The sequence below is a fragment of the Typha latifolia genome, chromosome 1 (assembly GCF_019914945.1).
Source record: "Typha latifolia isolate L0001 chromosome 1, TyphaL0001v2, whole genome shotgun sequence".
NCBI lineage: Eukaryota > Viridiplantae > Streptophyta > Magnoliopsida > Poales > Typhaceae > Typha > Typha latifolia.
Window position 1 is genome coordinate 18,902,753 of NC_133086.1, and position 17,688 is coordinate 18,920,440.

General features: G+C 38.1%; 2 protein-coding genes across 2 annotated transcripts; both read left to right on the top strand.

Annotated features, from left to right (window-relative positions):
- Positions 1-442: 442 nt before the first annotated feature.
- Positions 443-1,639, top strand: LOC140794958 (uncharacterized). Its single transcript, XM_073147300.1, has one exon. It carries the CDS (start codon positions 443-445, stop codon positions 1,637-1,639), a length of 1,197 nt encoding a protein of 398 aa, XP_073003401.1.
- Positions 1,640-7,695: 6,056 nt separating this feature from the next.
- Positions 7,696-17,026, top strand: LOC140798543 (ubiquitin carboxyl-terminal hydrolase 17-like). The gene is made up of 11 exons (XM_073152405.1): positions 7,696-8,287; positions 9,717-10,833; positions 11,007-11,095; positions 11,452-11,537; positions 11,633-11,795; positions 12,746-12,866; positions 12,987-13,144; positions 15,087-15,171; positions 15,519-15,731; positions 16,098-16,159; positions 16,236-17,026. Exons 1-11 carry the CDS (start codon positions 7,980-7,982, stop codon positions 16,960-16,962), a joined length of 3,129 nt encoding a protein of 1,042 aa, XP_073008506.1. The 5' UTR covers positions 7,696-7,979; the 3' UTR covers positions 16,963-17,026.
- The last annotated feature ends 662 nt before the right edge of the window (positions 17,027-17,688 follow it).

Consider the following 17,688-nt stretch of genomic DNA (forward strand, 5'->3'; position numbering starts at 1 on the left):
ACCCTAAAAAAAAAAAAAAAAAAAATTCTTCCCATTATCTCCCCCCCACCTCCCCAAAATATATACTTCCCATCCAACCCCTCGTTCCCCCGTTCCACTTGCTTTCTTCTTCTTTTAGTTTGTTCCCAAAACACACCTCCTTCCTCCCAATCCCACCGCTTGTCGGCGGTGGAGACCGAACATGATCTGGTAGAGATCAAGTCATCTCCGCTGACGAACTGAGCGAGATCCGGTCACCCGCCATGGAAGCCGAACGAGCGAAGCAGCTGATGCTCCTCTGGCGCCGATCGCAAAGCAACCGTGTGGCCCTCGTGGGTGGCAACCACACCGCCGCTCGCTTTTGCACCCGCTAGTCTCACCTCTCTCTCCTCTCATAGTTTCTTCTCCGATCAGTTTCGTCTGTTCCTTTTTGTCAGTTTAGGCGCGAAGAAGGGAAAACAAAATGAGCAAATCTAGCATGAAAAGCTCTTCGAAGACGACGACGAGGGTCCACGTCGGCGGCCGCGGCAGCGCCGCCGAAGGCGGCGATGACAGCATCGTGATCCGCTTCCCCGGAACCCTACTCCTTCTCGTCGTGGCCCGCTCGGTGCTCGTTGCGGTGGCGCTCCTTTCCTTCCCCTGGCTCCGCCCGGCGATCCTCTCCTTCTCCTGCACCGCCGCGGCGGCGCATCCGACGGCGGCCGTCAGATCCTCCCGGTGGATTAACGAGCCCTTCTACCTCCCGATGCTCCTCCGCGATCTGCAGCGCAAGGGATTACTCATCCCCGGCAGCCGCGCCGTGTTCCTCGGCGACGCCAGCTCGCGGCTCCCCATCTTGAAGCAGCACAAGATGGTGTCTGTCTCGCCGGACCGGGATCTGATGCTTCCGGACCGATCCGTCGATTTCGTCCTCTCCGCGGATGGCTTCGGCCACGCCTCGTTCGTGTTCGTCGATCGAGTTCTCAAGCTTGGCGGCGTCGCGGTTGCTCGACTCAGCTCGGATCCATCCTACTCCTTCTACTTGCCGCCTAATTATAAGATGGGTTACGTGCGGCGATTTGGCTCCACCATTGTTGCCATCAAGAAGACCGCGAATTCCATGGCAAGTAGTGCCCGGAGACGGCTGCTAACTATCCCGGAAGAGAAGAAGGAAGCTTTGAATGGATTAGAGGACGCGTTACTGGAACCGCCATTAGAGATCACGAAGCATCGAAAGCTCCATAGGAGGACTAGATTCCTCCCAGACCTCATAAAGGATTCATTAAGGGATTACCCAAGACGGGTGTTTGTGGATGTGGGTTCGCCCGGGAAGGCGCGAAGCGAGAAGTGGTTCGAGAGGAACTACCCAAGAAAGAACTCTGAGTTCGAGATCATAAGGTTGGATGCGGTGGAGAAGGGGAGGAAAGCGGCGGCGCATGGGATCTCGGATTGGCTAAGGAAGAACGTCAAAGATGAAGAGTTCGTGGTGATGAAGGCCGAGGCCGAGGTGGTGGAAGAGATGGTGGAAAGCAAAGCCATTGGGCTGGTTGATGAGCTATTTTTTGAGTGCAGGAACCAGTGGCAGAAGGGGAAGAGGAGCAGAAGAGCTTACTGGGAGTGCTTGGCTCTCTATGGAAAGCTCAGGGACGAGGGTGTTGCAGTCCATCAATGGTGGGGTTAAGGAAAACACCCAACTAAGTGTGCTTTTGTGTTTGCTTGTGTTGATGTGAAGCGAGGAACTGGCTGTCTATGTCAGTTATTCTATCTTTTTCTTTTCTTTTCTCTTCTATTTGGTCCTCCTTGGGTGTTGGGGATTTTATTGTGTGTGTGTCATGTGGTTTTCTCTATGTTCTGTTACTTTATATGCATTTTCTTTGGAATCATGGGCTATGGCCTATGGGCCGTGACCCGATCCCATCGTGTCGTATTCTGCTTCTAGTTTATGAAAACAGTTCCTTGTGAATTTTGTCGTCCAGGTCTTCGTCCACTTCATCCTCTGTGTTGAAATGCAGTTTGACGTTTTCCAATAATGTTGTTTATTTTATGTGTACTGCCTGAGGCTGGGTGGTTGTTATTACTTTTCTTGTGACTTGTGCCTTGTGGCATAAGCTTAATGGATTCCGGACTCTAAACTGATATCAGAGTATGCGGATGGTATTCGCACTCTAGCTGAGCCTAAGCCTGAATAATTTGGCACGGCTCGAAATTTCAGCTCATCTACTCTCCAATCGAGTTATCGAGAGCTTGAATATAAACGAGCCGTGTCACCGTGTCAGTGAGTGAGGTGATAAATTTTAGGGGGAAAGATAGGGAAAAAAGTGAGTTATTACATCAAAGATCTAAAAATTACAATTTATGCTCAGTAGTCGAGCCCATTTAGATTAAACATCTAACCCGTTATAACTTAAATATAATATAAATTTAAGAGATAGTTACACTTAGCTTTCTAAATTAATAACAAAAATTTACATACACTTTCCAAATTATTTTTTACCATATAAATCTCTTATCTAAGAAAATTATTAGTTCAAAGAATCAATGCAGCTGTTTTTTGTTTCTTAGTTGACATTTCTGTGAATATAATTTTTAATTCAGGAGTTCTACGTAGCAAATAAAAAACTTGCGGATTGTATACGAAAAATATTTATAATTTACAATGACTAAATGAAATTATCTAATAAATCAAAACATATATATATATATATACACATAATTTTGGGCTTGTGCTAATAAGATTTGGCTAACTATATTTGAGCCGAAGAGTAGCAGGAGGGAGCCTGAGCTGCTTGTTTATTTTTGACACCCCTAGACCCTCATGGATTATGGCCACAAAAAATAACTCTGAGACATTGTGGGACCTTTACCCACAGCTTCGAAGATCAAAACCTCGTCTGACGTTGAGAAGCTTCAATGATTCAGGATGGCAGAAATATAAAAAAAAAAAAGAGTTTCAGTTGGAAAAAGAGCAGCATGGAATTAAAATATTCATGGGAAGAAGAGTAGATATATTAGCTAGATGGCATTAATGTGCTTAATTTGTTGCCAACCAACAAAACAATGCCGATGCAGATGATGGATCATCATTGAGGATCAACTGGAAGTAATAAATAAAGAGTCCATATGTATCACTAGATTGTTTCATTATGAAAAAAGAGATGATCTACTAGTAGCAAATAACATCAATCAACTCTAATCTTTTAAGAACAGTAGCGAGGAGACGCAGAGTCACACCACCGGAATCATATCCAACACAAGAAATATCATGTTCCTTTTAGAGTTTTTGACCAAACTAACATGCCTAGATATTTTTTTTATATATCTAATATATTTTAAACTTAAATACAAAATTATATATTACAAAAATTAAACTCCTAGTTAGTGACTTCTAAATATAAGTTGCTAACTAGACCTATAACTTATATAAAAAAATTTAGTTCTCTAAAAAATTTACCGAGTATGAGAGAGAAATTTATATATTACTTATATATTGTATGTAAATTTTAAAATAAATTAGACATTTGATAAAAAAAAAATAAGTGGCAAACTTAAAAGTAGTAAAAAGAACTTGTTCTTTTGTGCCTAATACATATAAATAAATAAATGAAATCAGAATATTTTCTGAAAGGAGATGGGGGGGTTGTTTGTCCACCTAGGCATGACAACTCTCAAATATGTACACTGACATATGGAAAGATATCTAGTAATTTCTGGAGATAAGAGTAAGGTACAAAAGAAAATTAAACTTACTATATAAATTTTTAATTAGGTCAGCGATTTATATAAAAGTTTAAAATTTTAATATACTGCTTTATGCTTCCAGCTACCTTACAACAGTCATAAGCAATACTATGATCTGTAAAATAGTAGCAAATAAGTTTTATCAAGGAGGCTACGCAGGAAGCTTAGTGAAAGCTCAGTTAAAGATCAGCATATATATTGAATGTTAAAGCAAATTCAAGAACAATGTAGAAATGTTATACTAGCAAGTCAAAAGATCAAGATAGTAGAAATATCACTTAGGTATATCATTTGTTAAATCTCTGAGGATTTGTCCTACTCTTTGATAATGGGTCCAGAATAATACTCCAATTCCTCTTATTGTCACCTGGAGTCTTCACATCATACTTTCAGGAGCACCTGTATAATACTCAAATTTCTGGTTGTCCACTTGATGATTGTCCAGTTAAAAAGAAGCATGCATTCATAGAAACTTATGATCTCTCATGGACTCTTTCTGATCCAGGAAGAGCTAGCATTCTTCATTTATCATTCTAGAGCCTTTCATTTCCATGTAAAGAAAAGATAAAATGCACGAAAACCCTCACTGGCTCTTTGTCTGTACTATTGTGACAACCTGATCATAATGTAAGAGGACCATAGACAAATTATGCTATCTGCATCGAAGAGGAGCATCACGAAGAATCAAATGCTTCAACTACAGAGACCAGCAGATGATAGATGATATCGAATTATTCCATGTCAGTAGGTTTAATCATACAGGAGTACAGGTCTAATTTGACAAAAGGAATCACCTTTAAATTGTACAATTCGGTCTCATTAAAACTGCAATGGTGCCCATGCGTTCGAACAAATTTGGGAGGCATTCGAACTACATTCTTATATTAGATGTTTTGGAAATAATTAATTGAAACTGTATCTAAACACTTTCTAACATCAGTTGTGCTGGAAATATCTATCACAACTGGTTACCAAAACTTCACATATAATTTTTCATGGTAAACTGATGTATAGCAAAACCAGTTTGTAGTGCCTTGCTCTTTTCTTGATTCTCTTGGTGGTTTAGTTTTTAGTCAGTTTAGGAGAGTTTGTCTTGTTTTTGTGTTGCTCTTGGCTTCACCGTAGATCATAGATTATTTTTCCCCTATCTCTCTTTGTTTTATTTTTTATAAGTTTTGTATATGTGTTGCAGGTCTACAGCTCTTATATGATCTCGATAGAGCCACACGACGTCGACTCCCTTTTGCATAAGTTCTTCCTTCAAAGTTTTTGCAGTGCTATGACTAAAATGATTAGAGTTTGTTTCTAGGGACGTCACTCAATCTCATCCGCTCTAAATTTTACTCAAATACTTATTTATATTATTATCTTCTCGATATTATTGTTTATATTGTTTGTATTGTATTCAAGGTCACCACCCTACCTCTCCTTTTCTTCTTGAGTATTAAACTATAACTGCTTGTTTGAAGTTTAATGAATTAATAGTCTATAGTTTCTTTGAAAAAATAAATAAATACAAGGAAGCTTCAGAAGTAATATTCAGGTTAGTAGGCATTGAACAAAAGAATTATTGGAAAGGGTGTCATGCATAGTCTAAGATTCTCCAAGTCTGGGGGTTAGAAAAACCATATAAGGATAGCCTTCATGGTGAGAAAAAAACTATCACATTTATAATGCCAACTACTCACAACTACCACCCCCTTAAACGGCTATCCACGTTTTTCTCAGTCGAGCAATCAAAACGGATAGTAGTTACGAAAAACTATGTGCTCACTATCCACACACCTTTAACGAGTCCTACTCCATACGCCTTTTGAATTCCTTAATACCCAAAGATTTTGACTAGGATGTCCACGCAAACACCAATTTATCAAAATCAACTCTCTAATTTCCTTGTAATAAATGCCAAAGTTTGACAAAATGATCGTGTAAAAGAGAAATAATTAAAGGAACATGTACCCAACTTCACATCCATATTCCTCTCTTTCACTCATTTTTAAGCTCATACTTAAAAATCCCAATCGATATATTTAATTTGTTTAAAATGGGATGGTGTGATAAGGAAATATTAATAGGAGAGAAAGGTGGCAGGAATCATCCTCACGATGGTAAATTATTAATCGAACGTTGAGAAAGTAAAAGGACAAGAAAGATGTTGATCGGATTTAATCTTTATAACCATGACGATTAAATTACTATGAAAGACATCTGATTGGTTGGAACTACCGGTCCAACCGAATCCATTAATAAAGTACGTTCCAAAGTTCCATTCAAAAAAGCACAAGGAAGACCAAATCGACGTCTAATAATAGTAAATATTACGATTGTCATCCAGTGGTTTATATTAAGACGGTATGCTTTTATTAAAAATAATAATAAAAAAGGGCAAAGGACGATCAAGTCCGTACGGACGTTCTAAGTCTAATAGTTGATTTGCTGGCCGGCCCTACGCCTGATTTGATTTGGACGGTAGAGATTTCGTTTCAACCATGATACGAGTCGCGTAACGACGTAGATATCTCAATCGGGGAATGACGTGGATCCACGTATGGATTTGACCGGCTGTTCCCAGATGCATAAAGCTAAGAAAGATCCGACGCTTCCGAATCGTTGATTACGTACTTTGGACGGTAGAATGACATGTCTACACGTCATGCTGGTGCCAGCCGCCGTCTTTTTTGATTTCTCGTATAATTTTTTAAAAAACACCACGGATTTTAGATTTTATTAAGTCTATCTTTCTTTCTTTTTTTTTGTTGATAAAAAAGAGCTTTCAAGCAGATAAAATAGTTACATCATGTAGGCATGCGGCTAGAGTCATTCGTCATTTCAATAGTGGCAGCTGCGAACGGCCCCACTAATTAAATAGTGGGATGATTAATTGATGCATCTGGGATGAGAAATTAAAATCCACCTTTGGACTCTTGGTTAATAGTAAAGAATTTTCCTGGTCACTTTATGATCATTTAACTGTGCATTTTTTGTAACCCACGCAAACCTCAACATGTTAGTCGCCCATCACCGACGGCGACTAGGGAAAAGGTGGGTGGGAATGCTTCGTCTCTCCTTTGGTGTACAATGATGACACGTGTCTCTTATATTAGTAATCTCTATTGATGTACCTATTTCTTTCAGCCGTGTGTTTATTTTTTCTCAAGTTCGATTGCACTTTCTCTGCTTCCTTTATTTCTATACTGTTACAATTCAAATCTCAGTGACACCCTCCTTCAATTTGATGAAATGCCTAAAAGAAATTGCTTCTCTTAGAATACCCCTCCCATTACTTATTCCATGACCCCGACCCTACTATCTCAAATCTTGTCACTATGCCAAACAACTTGGGCTTTTTAATTTTTAAATTTTTTTTCTTTTCTTAGTTTATATTAATGTGTTATAATGTGGTATAGATTCGGAGGTTATGTTAACTAAAATTTTGATGGATATCAACTCTCTTATTCTCGCATTTCTTTGTTTATGCCTCTTGTTGCCGCTGATGTTGGCTGAGAAAGAGAGATGTTTTCTGCTCTTATTTTCATATGATGGTTTATGAAAGAAAAATTATGTATCTACAAACTGTATTTGAAAGAAAATTTCCAATTTTTTTCTCTTAATTTTTCCAACAGGGAGAAAAATTCTATGCTGATGGGCCAAGGCATTTACAGGTCAATAATAAGACTGAATCACCCGTCGGACGGCTGTGATCGTTGGACCCGGGTCACCGTCTGGAGCTGGCGTAGCATGAAGTGCACGGCCGAGCAATTTATTTTATTTTATTTTATTTATTGAAACAAAAAGAATATTGAGCTTTGCGAAGAATTCACGCACCGCGAGGTCTTTTACAAAATTCCTTTCCCCTTCCCACTAACTTTCTCCACGTTTATCTAATTCACTGCTCCGCCGGAGTTACATCCTTAACCACTTCCCTTTTTCTCTTTCTCTGTGGGAATAGGAAACGTCCTCTCGTCTCATTACCGACATCGAATAAGCTAAGGAATCGCTACGACTTACCAAATTCGATGTTCTTTCCTTTCTGTTCTCCGGCTGTCAGTGTATTTCCTTCTCTCTTCCTCTCTCTCCCTCCTCTTTTACCCCTGGCTCTGGCTCTGGCTCTGGCTTTCTTCGTGCAAATTCCTGACGGCTTCGATCGCGCACGGGTATAGAAGGCGAAGGCGGAGGGAAGGGATCACCGCCCGATTCGGTGGGGGACACGGCCGCGAGGGCACTGGATTCTGGTTTGCCGGGTGGCGAGATCTATGAGCTGGCCGGCGAGAGGCACGGGGTAAATGGGGGATCTAGTTCTTTCGGGGCCGCTCCTGGTGCTCCTCGTAGTGTGGCCGGTGGTGGCCCTGGTGGTTCGGCGGAGATGGCGGCTCGCGGCGACTAGGAGGGAGGAGGTTAGGCGGCTAGCGCTTCTCGCGGCGGCCGAGGCCGAGAGGATCGAGTTCGAGGCGTCTCGAGAGTACGCGGCTGATTTGGCCGCCGCCGTCGCTGCTCCTGCCTATGCTGCAGTGGTGGCGCCGCCGCCAGGATGCGCCGTGTGCTTCTCTCCGACCACCACGAGGTGCTCCAGATGCAAGGCTGTCAAATACTGGTCAGTGGATTTTAACTTTGGTCTTTAATCTTGTTCCCTGCGTTATAATTCCGTTTATTTCGCATGAAGTTTTTTGTTTTTGATGCTTGTTGGATGCTTTTTGGGGGTGTAATTCAACTAAGATCCTTTGAAGTGGGAAAATGTATGGGTGGAATTAGGATTTCAAAGTTGGATCATTGGCTGAAAGATGATTCCTCTTTTTATTTGTCTGTCTGTTTCTCCTTTCTTATCTCTGTAATTTTGAGGTATACAGGATATTCTAGTCACACTATCACATGAGCATAATAGTGTAAGTAATTAACTGGATAGTCATTTACTGAAATTGCTTAAAAAATTAGACATTGTCATGGTTAGTGATAGAACCAGAAAGAGGTAAAAAGCAAAAGTTTTACTAGTGTTTTATTTCAAGTTTAATTTTTTTTCGAGTAGACATTCATTGCATTATTATTTGTGACTACAAAGTAATTTAGCTTATATTGTTTTACCGCTTCCTAATATATTGGCTCTTGGGCCTAGGCATACGCTCCATCAAATCCAACTCCGTGCATCTACACCTGAATTCATGAGACCTTCAATAGTCTGTTGAGTCTTTTTCTTTGGCTAATGGTGATCCATATATTACATAATTATGACATCTTTGGTGGTGAGAAAGAGGATATTTGTTCATTGTCAATTTTTTCCAAGACAAGAGTATCATCAGCAATCTATTATTTGGAAAATTGAGATAAATCTTGACATGCTGTCAGACAGTAAAAGATTATGGAACATTAAAATAGTTATGACAAAATTAATTCTCTTCTAATAACTAATAATAAGACATGCAATACTCTTTCTGGTAAGTCATTGTTGCGGGAGAAAAAAACCCACTTCTTGTCTATAATGGGTATTGTTTATAAGTTAGTTTCGTGTGATCTATCATAATTGGATTAGCGTAAAACTGATTGTCACTCTTTTTGGAACCAAATCTGAAGAGAATTCAGTTCGTATGTTTTTGAAGTTTGAAATATGTGCAAGTTCTAACTGTAACCTTGGGCAATGACTTTATTGGATACTAGAATATTGATTCAGTAACAACACCAATTTGAATACTGTTACAGGACAAATGCTTAAGGGCAGCATTGCTGAAGTGTCAGAAGTACAGGCTCTAGTTTCTTTTATCACGGCCTAGGAATTCAAGTTATACCTTTGTCCTTAGATAGTGACTAGTTTAATAGTCTGGTTATGAGACTACCATAATCAAGCTGTACTACCCCAATTTGTGGCATATTGTTTGGCATGAATATTTCCTTAGCTTCGTATATGTGATACCACATACTGCAAAATCATGCTCCACTCTATCCTGAACAAGAGATTCCAATGTAAGAAATATGATATTTTTTGCGAACCAAAGAATCCTTCAAATTTTAATTTTTTCGTGAAACTGTTCCAGCTCTGGCAAATGCCAAATTATTCATTGGAGACAAGGCCACAAAGAGGAGTGCCGTCCTCCACATGACATTGATAAGAATAATGGGTATTTAAGGGTTTCCGATTCAAAGAAAGTTCAAGTTGAACAATCAGGTTCATCTGCCAATAAGTTGGTGTTTCAAGAAGAACCACTTCCCAAAGCAGCTGAGACATTTCCTGATGGACCTGAATCATATGATACCAACTGCATTCGTAACAGAGATGACAAGGTCGAAGATAAGCCTTCTAATGATGCATTTAGAGCTGAAGAAACTGTTGATTCATTTCATGTCTTATTGAAACCTAGCTTCTCTTCTGGTTCTGGTACTGCGGAAACCTCCATTGATCACCCTGCTAGCGAGGATCATACTGTACCCCACAGTGATGAGGTTGGAGACTCTTTATCTTGTGAAACCCATAATAACCCCAGAGCTGCTGTAGAAGGTCGAGATGCAAATCTTAATAGCAATTCACCTACTGACAATCCTGGTTTAAGTTCTCCTGTGAATACTATATCATCCTTGAAGAACTCCAAAGGCAAGGTTTTCACAAGTGAAGATAAACCTGTAACAGGCAAGCTAAGTACTGAGCGTACTGAGAACTCTGGTAGAGATCAAGAAGCTGCTTTTGGTAAAATTGGTGAGAGCATTGGGACTGATAAATTTCCTGACTCCCGTAAATGTCAAGATGACCGCAAACCTGCTGTTCTGGATGCCAAATCTCCAACACATTTCTCTGACAAACTTTTTGGAAGTAACAGTTCAGTTTGTGATAGCTCTATAATGACAAATTCTTCTAGTGGTGCTGCTTCATCTGAATGTGCAGCTCAATACGAGCACAAGGAGAAACAAGCTTTGGTCACTGGCAAATCGAAAAACTTTATATCTTCAGCATATGTTTCCTCTACTAATAAACTTTCTCATATTGGTCGCAACTCTGTTGCAACTGATGCATTGAGAAATGTTGGTAATGCTCCTAAAGATCCAATTAGATCATCAAATAGTACAAACGCTATACCGAATGGCCTGACAACATCTTTCAAGCAAGTTGTTAAGCAATTTGCATCTCCAAGAGTTCAGAGACATTATCCGTCAGAATTGGTAAGTCATACATATGGAAAGTAAGGAGATAAATATTGCATGCATATAGATGCACACACAAACACAAATACAATCGTATTTATGTATGTGATATTTCTTTATTTTATATGTCAGGTGATATTCAGTTGCTTACTCTATTAAAGTTATTTTTTTTATCTTTACTTGATTTGTAGATGCTTTTTCCATATGATCGCTTTGTCAAACTCTACAATGCTGAGAAGGTGTATTTGCATCCTTGTGGCCTTACTAACTGTGGGAACAGGTAATGCGTGAATGATACTTGACATGAAATATTTAAGAAGCCCGCTTGTGCTGATTCATAACAGCCAAACTTTGGATTAAGTTGTGTTATAGTTTGCCTACATCCTATTAGTTGCTAAAATATATAAAGCCAATTATCCACCCAGATATTATTGTACTTGTTTCTGCATGGCCATGAAATTGTTGATAAAGCTCTTAAAAATTAAAATATTTTCCTTTTGTAATTCTTAAAAAGTACTTGAAATTTTGGTCAGCAAGCTCTTATGTGATGTTGCTGGCTTATAATAAGGTCTTCTTTTGGTGTACAATGCAGTCTGGTTGATTTTATTCAATATGTTTATTCTTGATTTCCTGCAGCTGCTATGCAAATGTGGTGCTTCAGTGCTTGACATTTACACGGCCACTTACAACATATCTTTTAGAAGGACTTCATTCTAAATCATGTAATATATTCCCCTCAGCTGAACCTTTTTGTGGTTCCTTTTCCCCCCAATTTCTTCATTATATTGATAAGATTTCTTGTTTCATTTATTCCCAGGCTTGAAAATGGAGTGGTGTTTTATATGTGAATTGGAAAGTCTAGTTATGATGGCCAAGCAAGGGAAGACTCCTTTGTCACCCATTGGAATACTCTCTCATCTACGTGACATTGGAAGTAACTTTGGGCCTGGTATACAGGAGGATGCCCACGAATTTCTAAGGTGAGAAAATAATCATTTGTAACATTCAGGGTTGTTAACTTTCTTGCAAGAAAGACTGAAAGTTGTACAACGTACTCAGTTGTACTAGTTCAATATGTTAGTCCATTACTCTCTGATTCATAATGGCTGAGCTCTTCAATCTTCATATAATTATTCACGAACTGTCCAATATATGCCATTATGTAAACACATCTAACTGAGAAATTACAACCAATACTTGGTGACTTGACATTTGGCAAAGAGAACACTTTGTCAATATCTAGAAGTATTTCACTTCCACTGGGAACCATGTTAGAGTGGGTGAAAGGGAGCATGTAGTTGGTTAATGCTCTAAAGACTTGAAAGATCATTTGATAAGGGTATGTGAGATAAATGATAAATAAATTACTTGCACTTTTAAATGCATACTGTATATGTAAAAATTGGCATCCTTTACAATTATTAGAAGGTAGGTCATATATGTTGCGAAAGGGCGACAAAAAAAACTTGTCATATGTACCATTAATCTTTTTGTTTCCTCTGAGCAGTTTGGGGGATGATCCTATATCAGAGGTAGTGATGATCATGTAATCCAGTGTCAAGGGAGCAGTCAAACTGCTCAGTGAATTACATTTCTTATTTTTTTCTGTGTTTTCATACATTTGATATCTTTCTTTTGCATTCTCTATGTAAATAATAACTAGGCCTTTTGTATTGATTAATGAGGGACCAATTAACTATTGAGAGAGAATCAATCTTTTGCTATATCTTATTGGGCTTTTATTCTTAGAGCATAACAAGATAGAATATTTGGATGTTATTTTGCTTTCTTAAATCTGAGGTTAATTTTTTTTCTTTATTCCTTCCAAGTCACTTTCCTATTTCAATCTTCCAACTGATGCATTGTATAATTTGTTGTTTGTGCTGCTGTTGTTTCTTTTTTCTGTCTGTCACTAAGCCAGTTGTGGCAGGTATGTTGTCGATGCAATGCAATTGGTTTGCCTTAAGGAAGCCGGACCAAATGCTACAGTGCAATTGACTGAGCAAACAACACTCATACAACTAATCTTTGGAGGAACCTTGCAATCTAAGGTAACCTATTTGTCAACTTATTTTATTTGTATTCATTTTTTTTTTTTTAAAAATCTTGAATCCCTTGGATTCTATTGCCAGTGAGAGAGTTCCTTATATGCTGATCAATCTTAAATGTAGATAAGGTGCCTGAAGTGCAATGGAAAATCTGAGCACCCTGAACGCATGATGGATCTTACTGTAGAGATACATGGGGATATTGGTTCCCTTGAAGAGGCACTTTTACGGTTTACATCTCCAGAAATTTTGGATGGAGAGAACAAGTATCAATGTACCAGGTTGCTTGATTTCTTGTTTTGTATTTTAACAGCTACTCTCATAGTTAATCATGTTTTACTGTCTTTATTCATTAGACTCTGCAGGCCTCTGTCTTAACCTGACTCTAAAATAACAAATGTACTAATGCATTTCAACACCAGATGGACAACATGCTTTTGTTAATAGGAGCAGTATGAGGAGAATGTTTTGGGATTACTGGTAACATGGTTGACAGCTTGCAGTTTTTAGTAAGATCTCTGGGCATGTGAAGAGATAATACAGAATTTATGGAAGACTACTATGATTGACATCCAAATACATGTCCTGAAAAGATTGCAGGACTAAGATAGATGCTATTTCAAAAATATTTCTTCTTGCATGTGCCTCTTTGTTATTGTCTTGAGAGTGAGTTTAGAGGCATTGGATGGAAGGATCCTGATTGAGATATTAAGGATATGAAATCATGAAGCAAGAAATGCTGACTGGAGTAGCTTCCCCCTTATTTGCACACATAGGGATGCTTTATTGATTCATTTTGCCATTTTAATTTATGGAGAGGCTGTCTTGGTTAGATCCTTTTCTTTTTTCCATTTTTAGGATTCCAAACAAGGGTCTTGGAGTCAATATTATATGGGTATCACGTGGGCTACTGGTTGTTCTTGGCTTTTGTATTGATTTATTTGCATTTAAGAAAGTTGCTGCCAATCAAGGGGAGGTCAAGGTTTTGATTTTGGTGAACAGGTAGTATGGCTGATAAATTCTCAAGAAGGAAATCAAGGTTTCTACAGAGGTTTAGGACATGAGAATTGAGAAGGAATGTCGTACTAGTGGTTACAGTTGTTCTAGGATAGAAGTTCTATTAGAATCTGTAACTGAAATTGTTTTTGAAGTGTGGGAGGTTGATGATGGTTATGTGCTCAATTAATTCCTTACGTTCACGTTGGTGAAAACAGTGGTCCGATAATTGTCAAGGAGCATGAATATTTATGTAACTGATAATGTAGGGAAATAAAGAATTGGAACTATGTAAGAGGTTGTTTCAAGGATGTTGGAGCTCATATAATTGGTAAAAAAGGAATTTGTATTTGTCATTCTAATTTTATAGACATAAAATATGAAACTGGTTTGTATGAGACACTATATTGTAGCTTCCAGGAACTCCTTTGTCCTGTTTATTTCAGATTTATCAAAATGTGGAAATCACATTGAGAGAAGTTGACTATATGCTCAAGGAAAGCTAGTCTTCGGTTGTGGATACTTCATGGGTTTTTCGTCACTTAATAGAGCTGATGTATATCAAGGGATAGATAAGTTTGTCTGCAGAAAAGGCCTTTACTGTGCTGTTTCTTGTTCTCAGAAGAAATATGTCAGATTTGTTTCCTTGATTTTTCTTTCCTTAGATCAGTCATGTCTACATTGGTATAAATAAGTTTGGCTGCAATCAGTTATTATTAGGACCTTTCTTATGGTTGTGTCGTGAGGTCTGGAAATAGCAAAGATTATGCAGCCTTTCCCTCACTATTAGGGAAGTTTTTTTATGGCTTAATTCCATGACTAGTATGATGCAAGAATACCGTTACATAGTTATTGCTTCCTAAGATGGGCCTGGAAATATGATCAAGTAATGAACAAATCCAGTGCTTTCTCATTGTGTCACCTGATCTAATCAACTAAATCTTAATCTAGGTTGTTTTCTTTCAGTCGAGTACTGCTTTCTTCTGTACAGATTATATTTGTGTTTACATGACCTCATCTACATTTACTATAAATATCTCTTAGGCTAAAAGAATTTGCTGACTGCTTTATCATAATTGATTGTGTTATATGTAATCACAGTTGACCTTATGCACTAGCAGCATTACTGATGCACTTTCATGACAATCGAGATGCAACATTTACAATTACATATTTTGCCTTGGGTTGCAATCTTTTCTCATGCTGGGTTTAATTATTCATTGTCAGATGTAAATCTTATGAGCGGGCTAGAAAGAGGTTGACAATATTGGAGGCTCCCAATATTCTTACCATTGCGTTGAAGCGGTTTCAGGTACCATTTCAAGTGCTAAACATATTTCCGTTTCAAATAGATGGTGCTTTGATGTCTATTGGCCACATAAACTCACTTAAGAGGATGTTTGGTTGTTAGAAAGTGAGTGAAAAAAGTTCACTTTTAGAAATTTTCTACGTTTGATGTTTAATTGCACAAAATAAATTAAAAGAGTGGCTTTTGCTCCACTTTTTCTTTTTGATTTTTTTTCTGGAAAGAAAAAAATTACTTCGCTAAAGTCAGCCACTTTATTAAATTTCACTTTTTACCAACCAAACACAATTACAATTTAAGATATGATTAATTTATTTAGTTTTCCTATTTGCATGCCTTTATGTCATCTACAGGCCGGAAAGTTTGGAAAGCTTAACAAAGCTGTTAGGTTCCCAGAGTACCTAGATTTGGCTCAATACATGAGTGGAACGGATGATAAGTCACCTGTTTACAGGCTGTACGGAGTTGTTGTTCACATTGATGTTATGAATGCTGCCTTTTCTGGTCATTACGTATGTTATGTGAAGGATACTCAAGGAAACTGGTACAAGATTGACGATAGCAAGGTACGCTTATTCATCGATAAAGTTAATTTGTGAGCAATGTCTTAGTTTGCTTCTTTTCATATATAGTTCTTATTATCAGATAGTTATAGCCTATTAAAGTTGATTATACTTCTCTCACAACATACGTAATGATGTTGGAAATAGTTGTGAGTTAAGTGTCCATGGTTTTGGAAATTTGACATGTACAGTCATAATTTCCTTTTTCTAGCCATCATCAGATCATATTTTCCTACATCAGATGTTTATTAAGTATCAATAGTAAATTAGAAAATAATGGGTGGTTGAATGAATGTAAGTTTATCAACACTACATCTGATATGTCATGTCGAAATATGATCTTGAAGCATCTTTTAATGTTATGTTCAGGTGAAACGTGTGACCCTTGGAAAGGTCTTATCAAAGAATGCATACATGCTTCTTTATGCCAGGTAAATGCTCGAAACTACTCTACATTTTTAATATGACTTGGATATAAAAAAAGTACTCAACTTTAGTCTCTTTTAGGTGCTCACCACGCTCCCCGAGTTCAGTAAGGAAAGCAATGCCTCATGAGATAGTGCGCCCGCGCCTAAAGAAGAAGAAAAGCAAGACAGTGAGCTTTTACCGGACAGTACATCAAGACAGCAAGACAATTATCAATGCCTCACATCAGACAATGGATGATCCGACAAATCTCAATTCACTTGACCTATCTGCTGAAAGATCCCGATATCATATGGATTCTTCGAGCGACAATTCTTCCCTTCTCAGCTGCTCAGATGAGGGTTCCTGGAGCACTGAGAGCACAAGAGATTCAAGCAGCATAGATATGGACTTCTACCCTTACTCTGAGCACTTATCTGGAGAGTTGGAACAAGTCAACTGGAATAATAGCCCTTCAAGACTCCCGGAGGAAATAGACTGCTTCAGTTACTCTCCTTTGAGCTCTAGATATTCCTCAGACGCTGTCTCAAATGGATTAATGTCGGATTCACCTCGAAGTGACACTTCAATATCAGATGCGAGTCTTTCGAGCCGAGAAGAGGCTGGCCAAAAGCCTCTGGTTAGTAAAGAGGAGTGGAATGAGGCCCCTTCCGTTTTGTTTTTTAATAGAAGTAAACAGAGTAGAAATTTAACAGGACAATGTAGGAACGTAGAAACTGATAGGGTTAACACTAATGCGGTGAAGACCACCGGTATGTTATCGAGAAGACCCACAGTGGATAAGACGGCCCAAACATTTTATTGGTAGGTTTGGATTGCCGAGAATTAAGGTAATATATATCAATATCTATTCAATTAAATGTTCTTTCAAAGGAAGCGTTGACCTTGTCACTCATGGTTCGATCTTTTTTCTTAGCAGACTTGAAATTCACGGTAAATTCATCTTTTACTTACGCACTCGTTCATTTATAATTCGTCAATTTGTTCATACAAGAATTTTGAGTTCTAATTGTCTTCCGGAAACTATAGCTCTAGGAGTCTAAATAATTATTAAAAAAGATAATTACATCTAAATAACTATTGACATTTTTTTTACAGACATTCTCATTTATTCTTTATGGCACATTGATTTTGTTAAGTATATAAAATCTTCAAAATGCCTATTCAATTAGTTTTTTGTTTAATTTTAATGTTAGAAAACATTATGGAATTTTCATCATAATCAATTTTAGACGCTCGATAAATGTAAAATGGTCATTTGAAAGTTTTAGTTAGCACAGTCGGAAGGTAAGAGATATTAAGGAGATCAAGGATCAAGTCTATATAAAAACGGAAAATATATTTCATGAGTCTAGGTGTAATAAACACCTAGTAAAATTCAAAACATACAAACATGCTATGGAGAAGACAATATGGCAACATCTTATTCATTGATAGGCAATAGATAATATGATACCATATTTTAAATATTTGTAGGTGTTTATAAAGTGTTTGTGGGTTCATAAAACAATTTAACATCTCTATTTACCTGGAT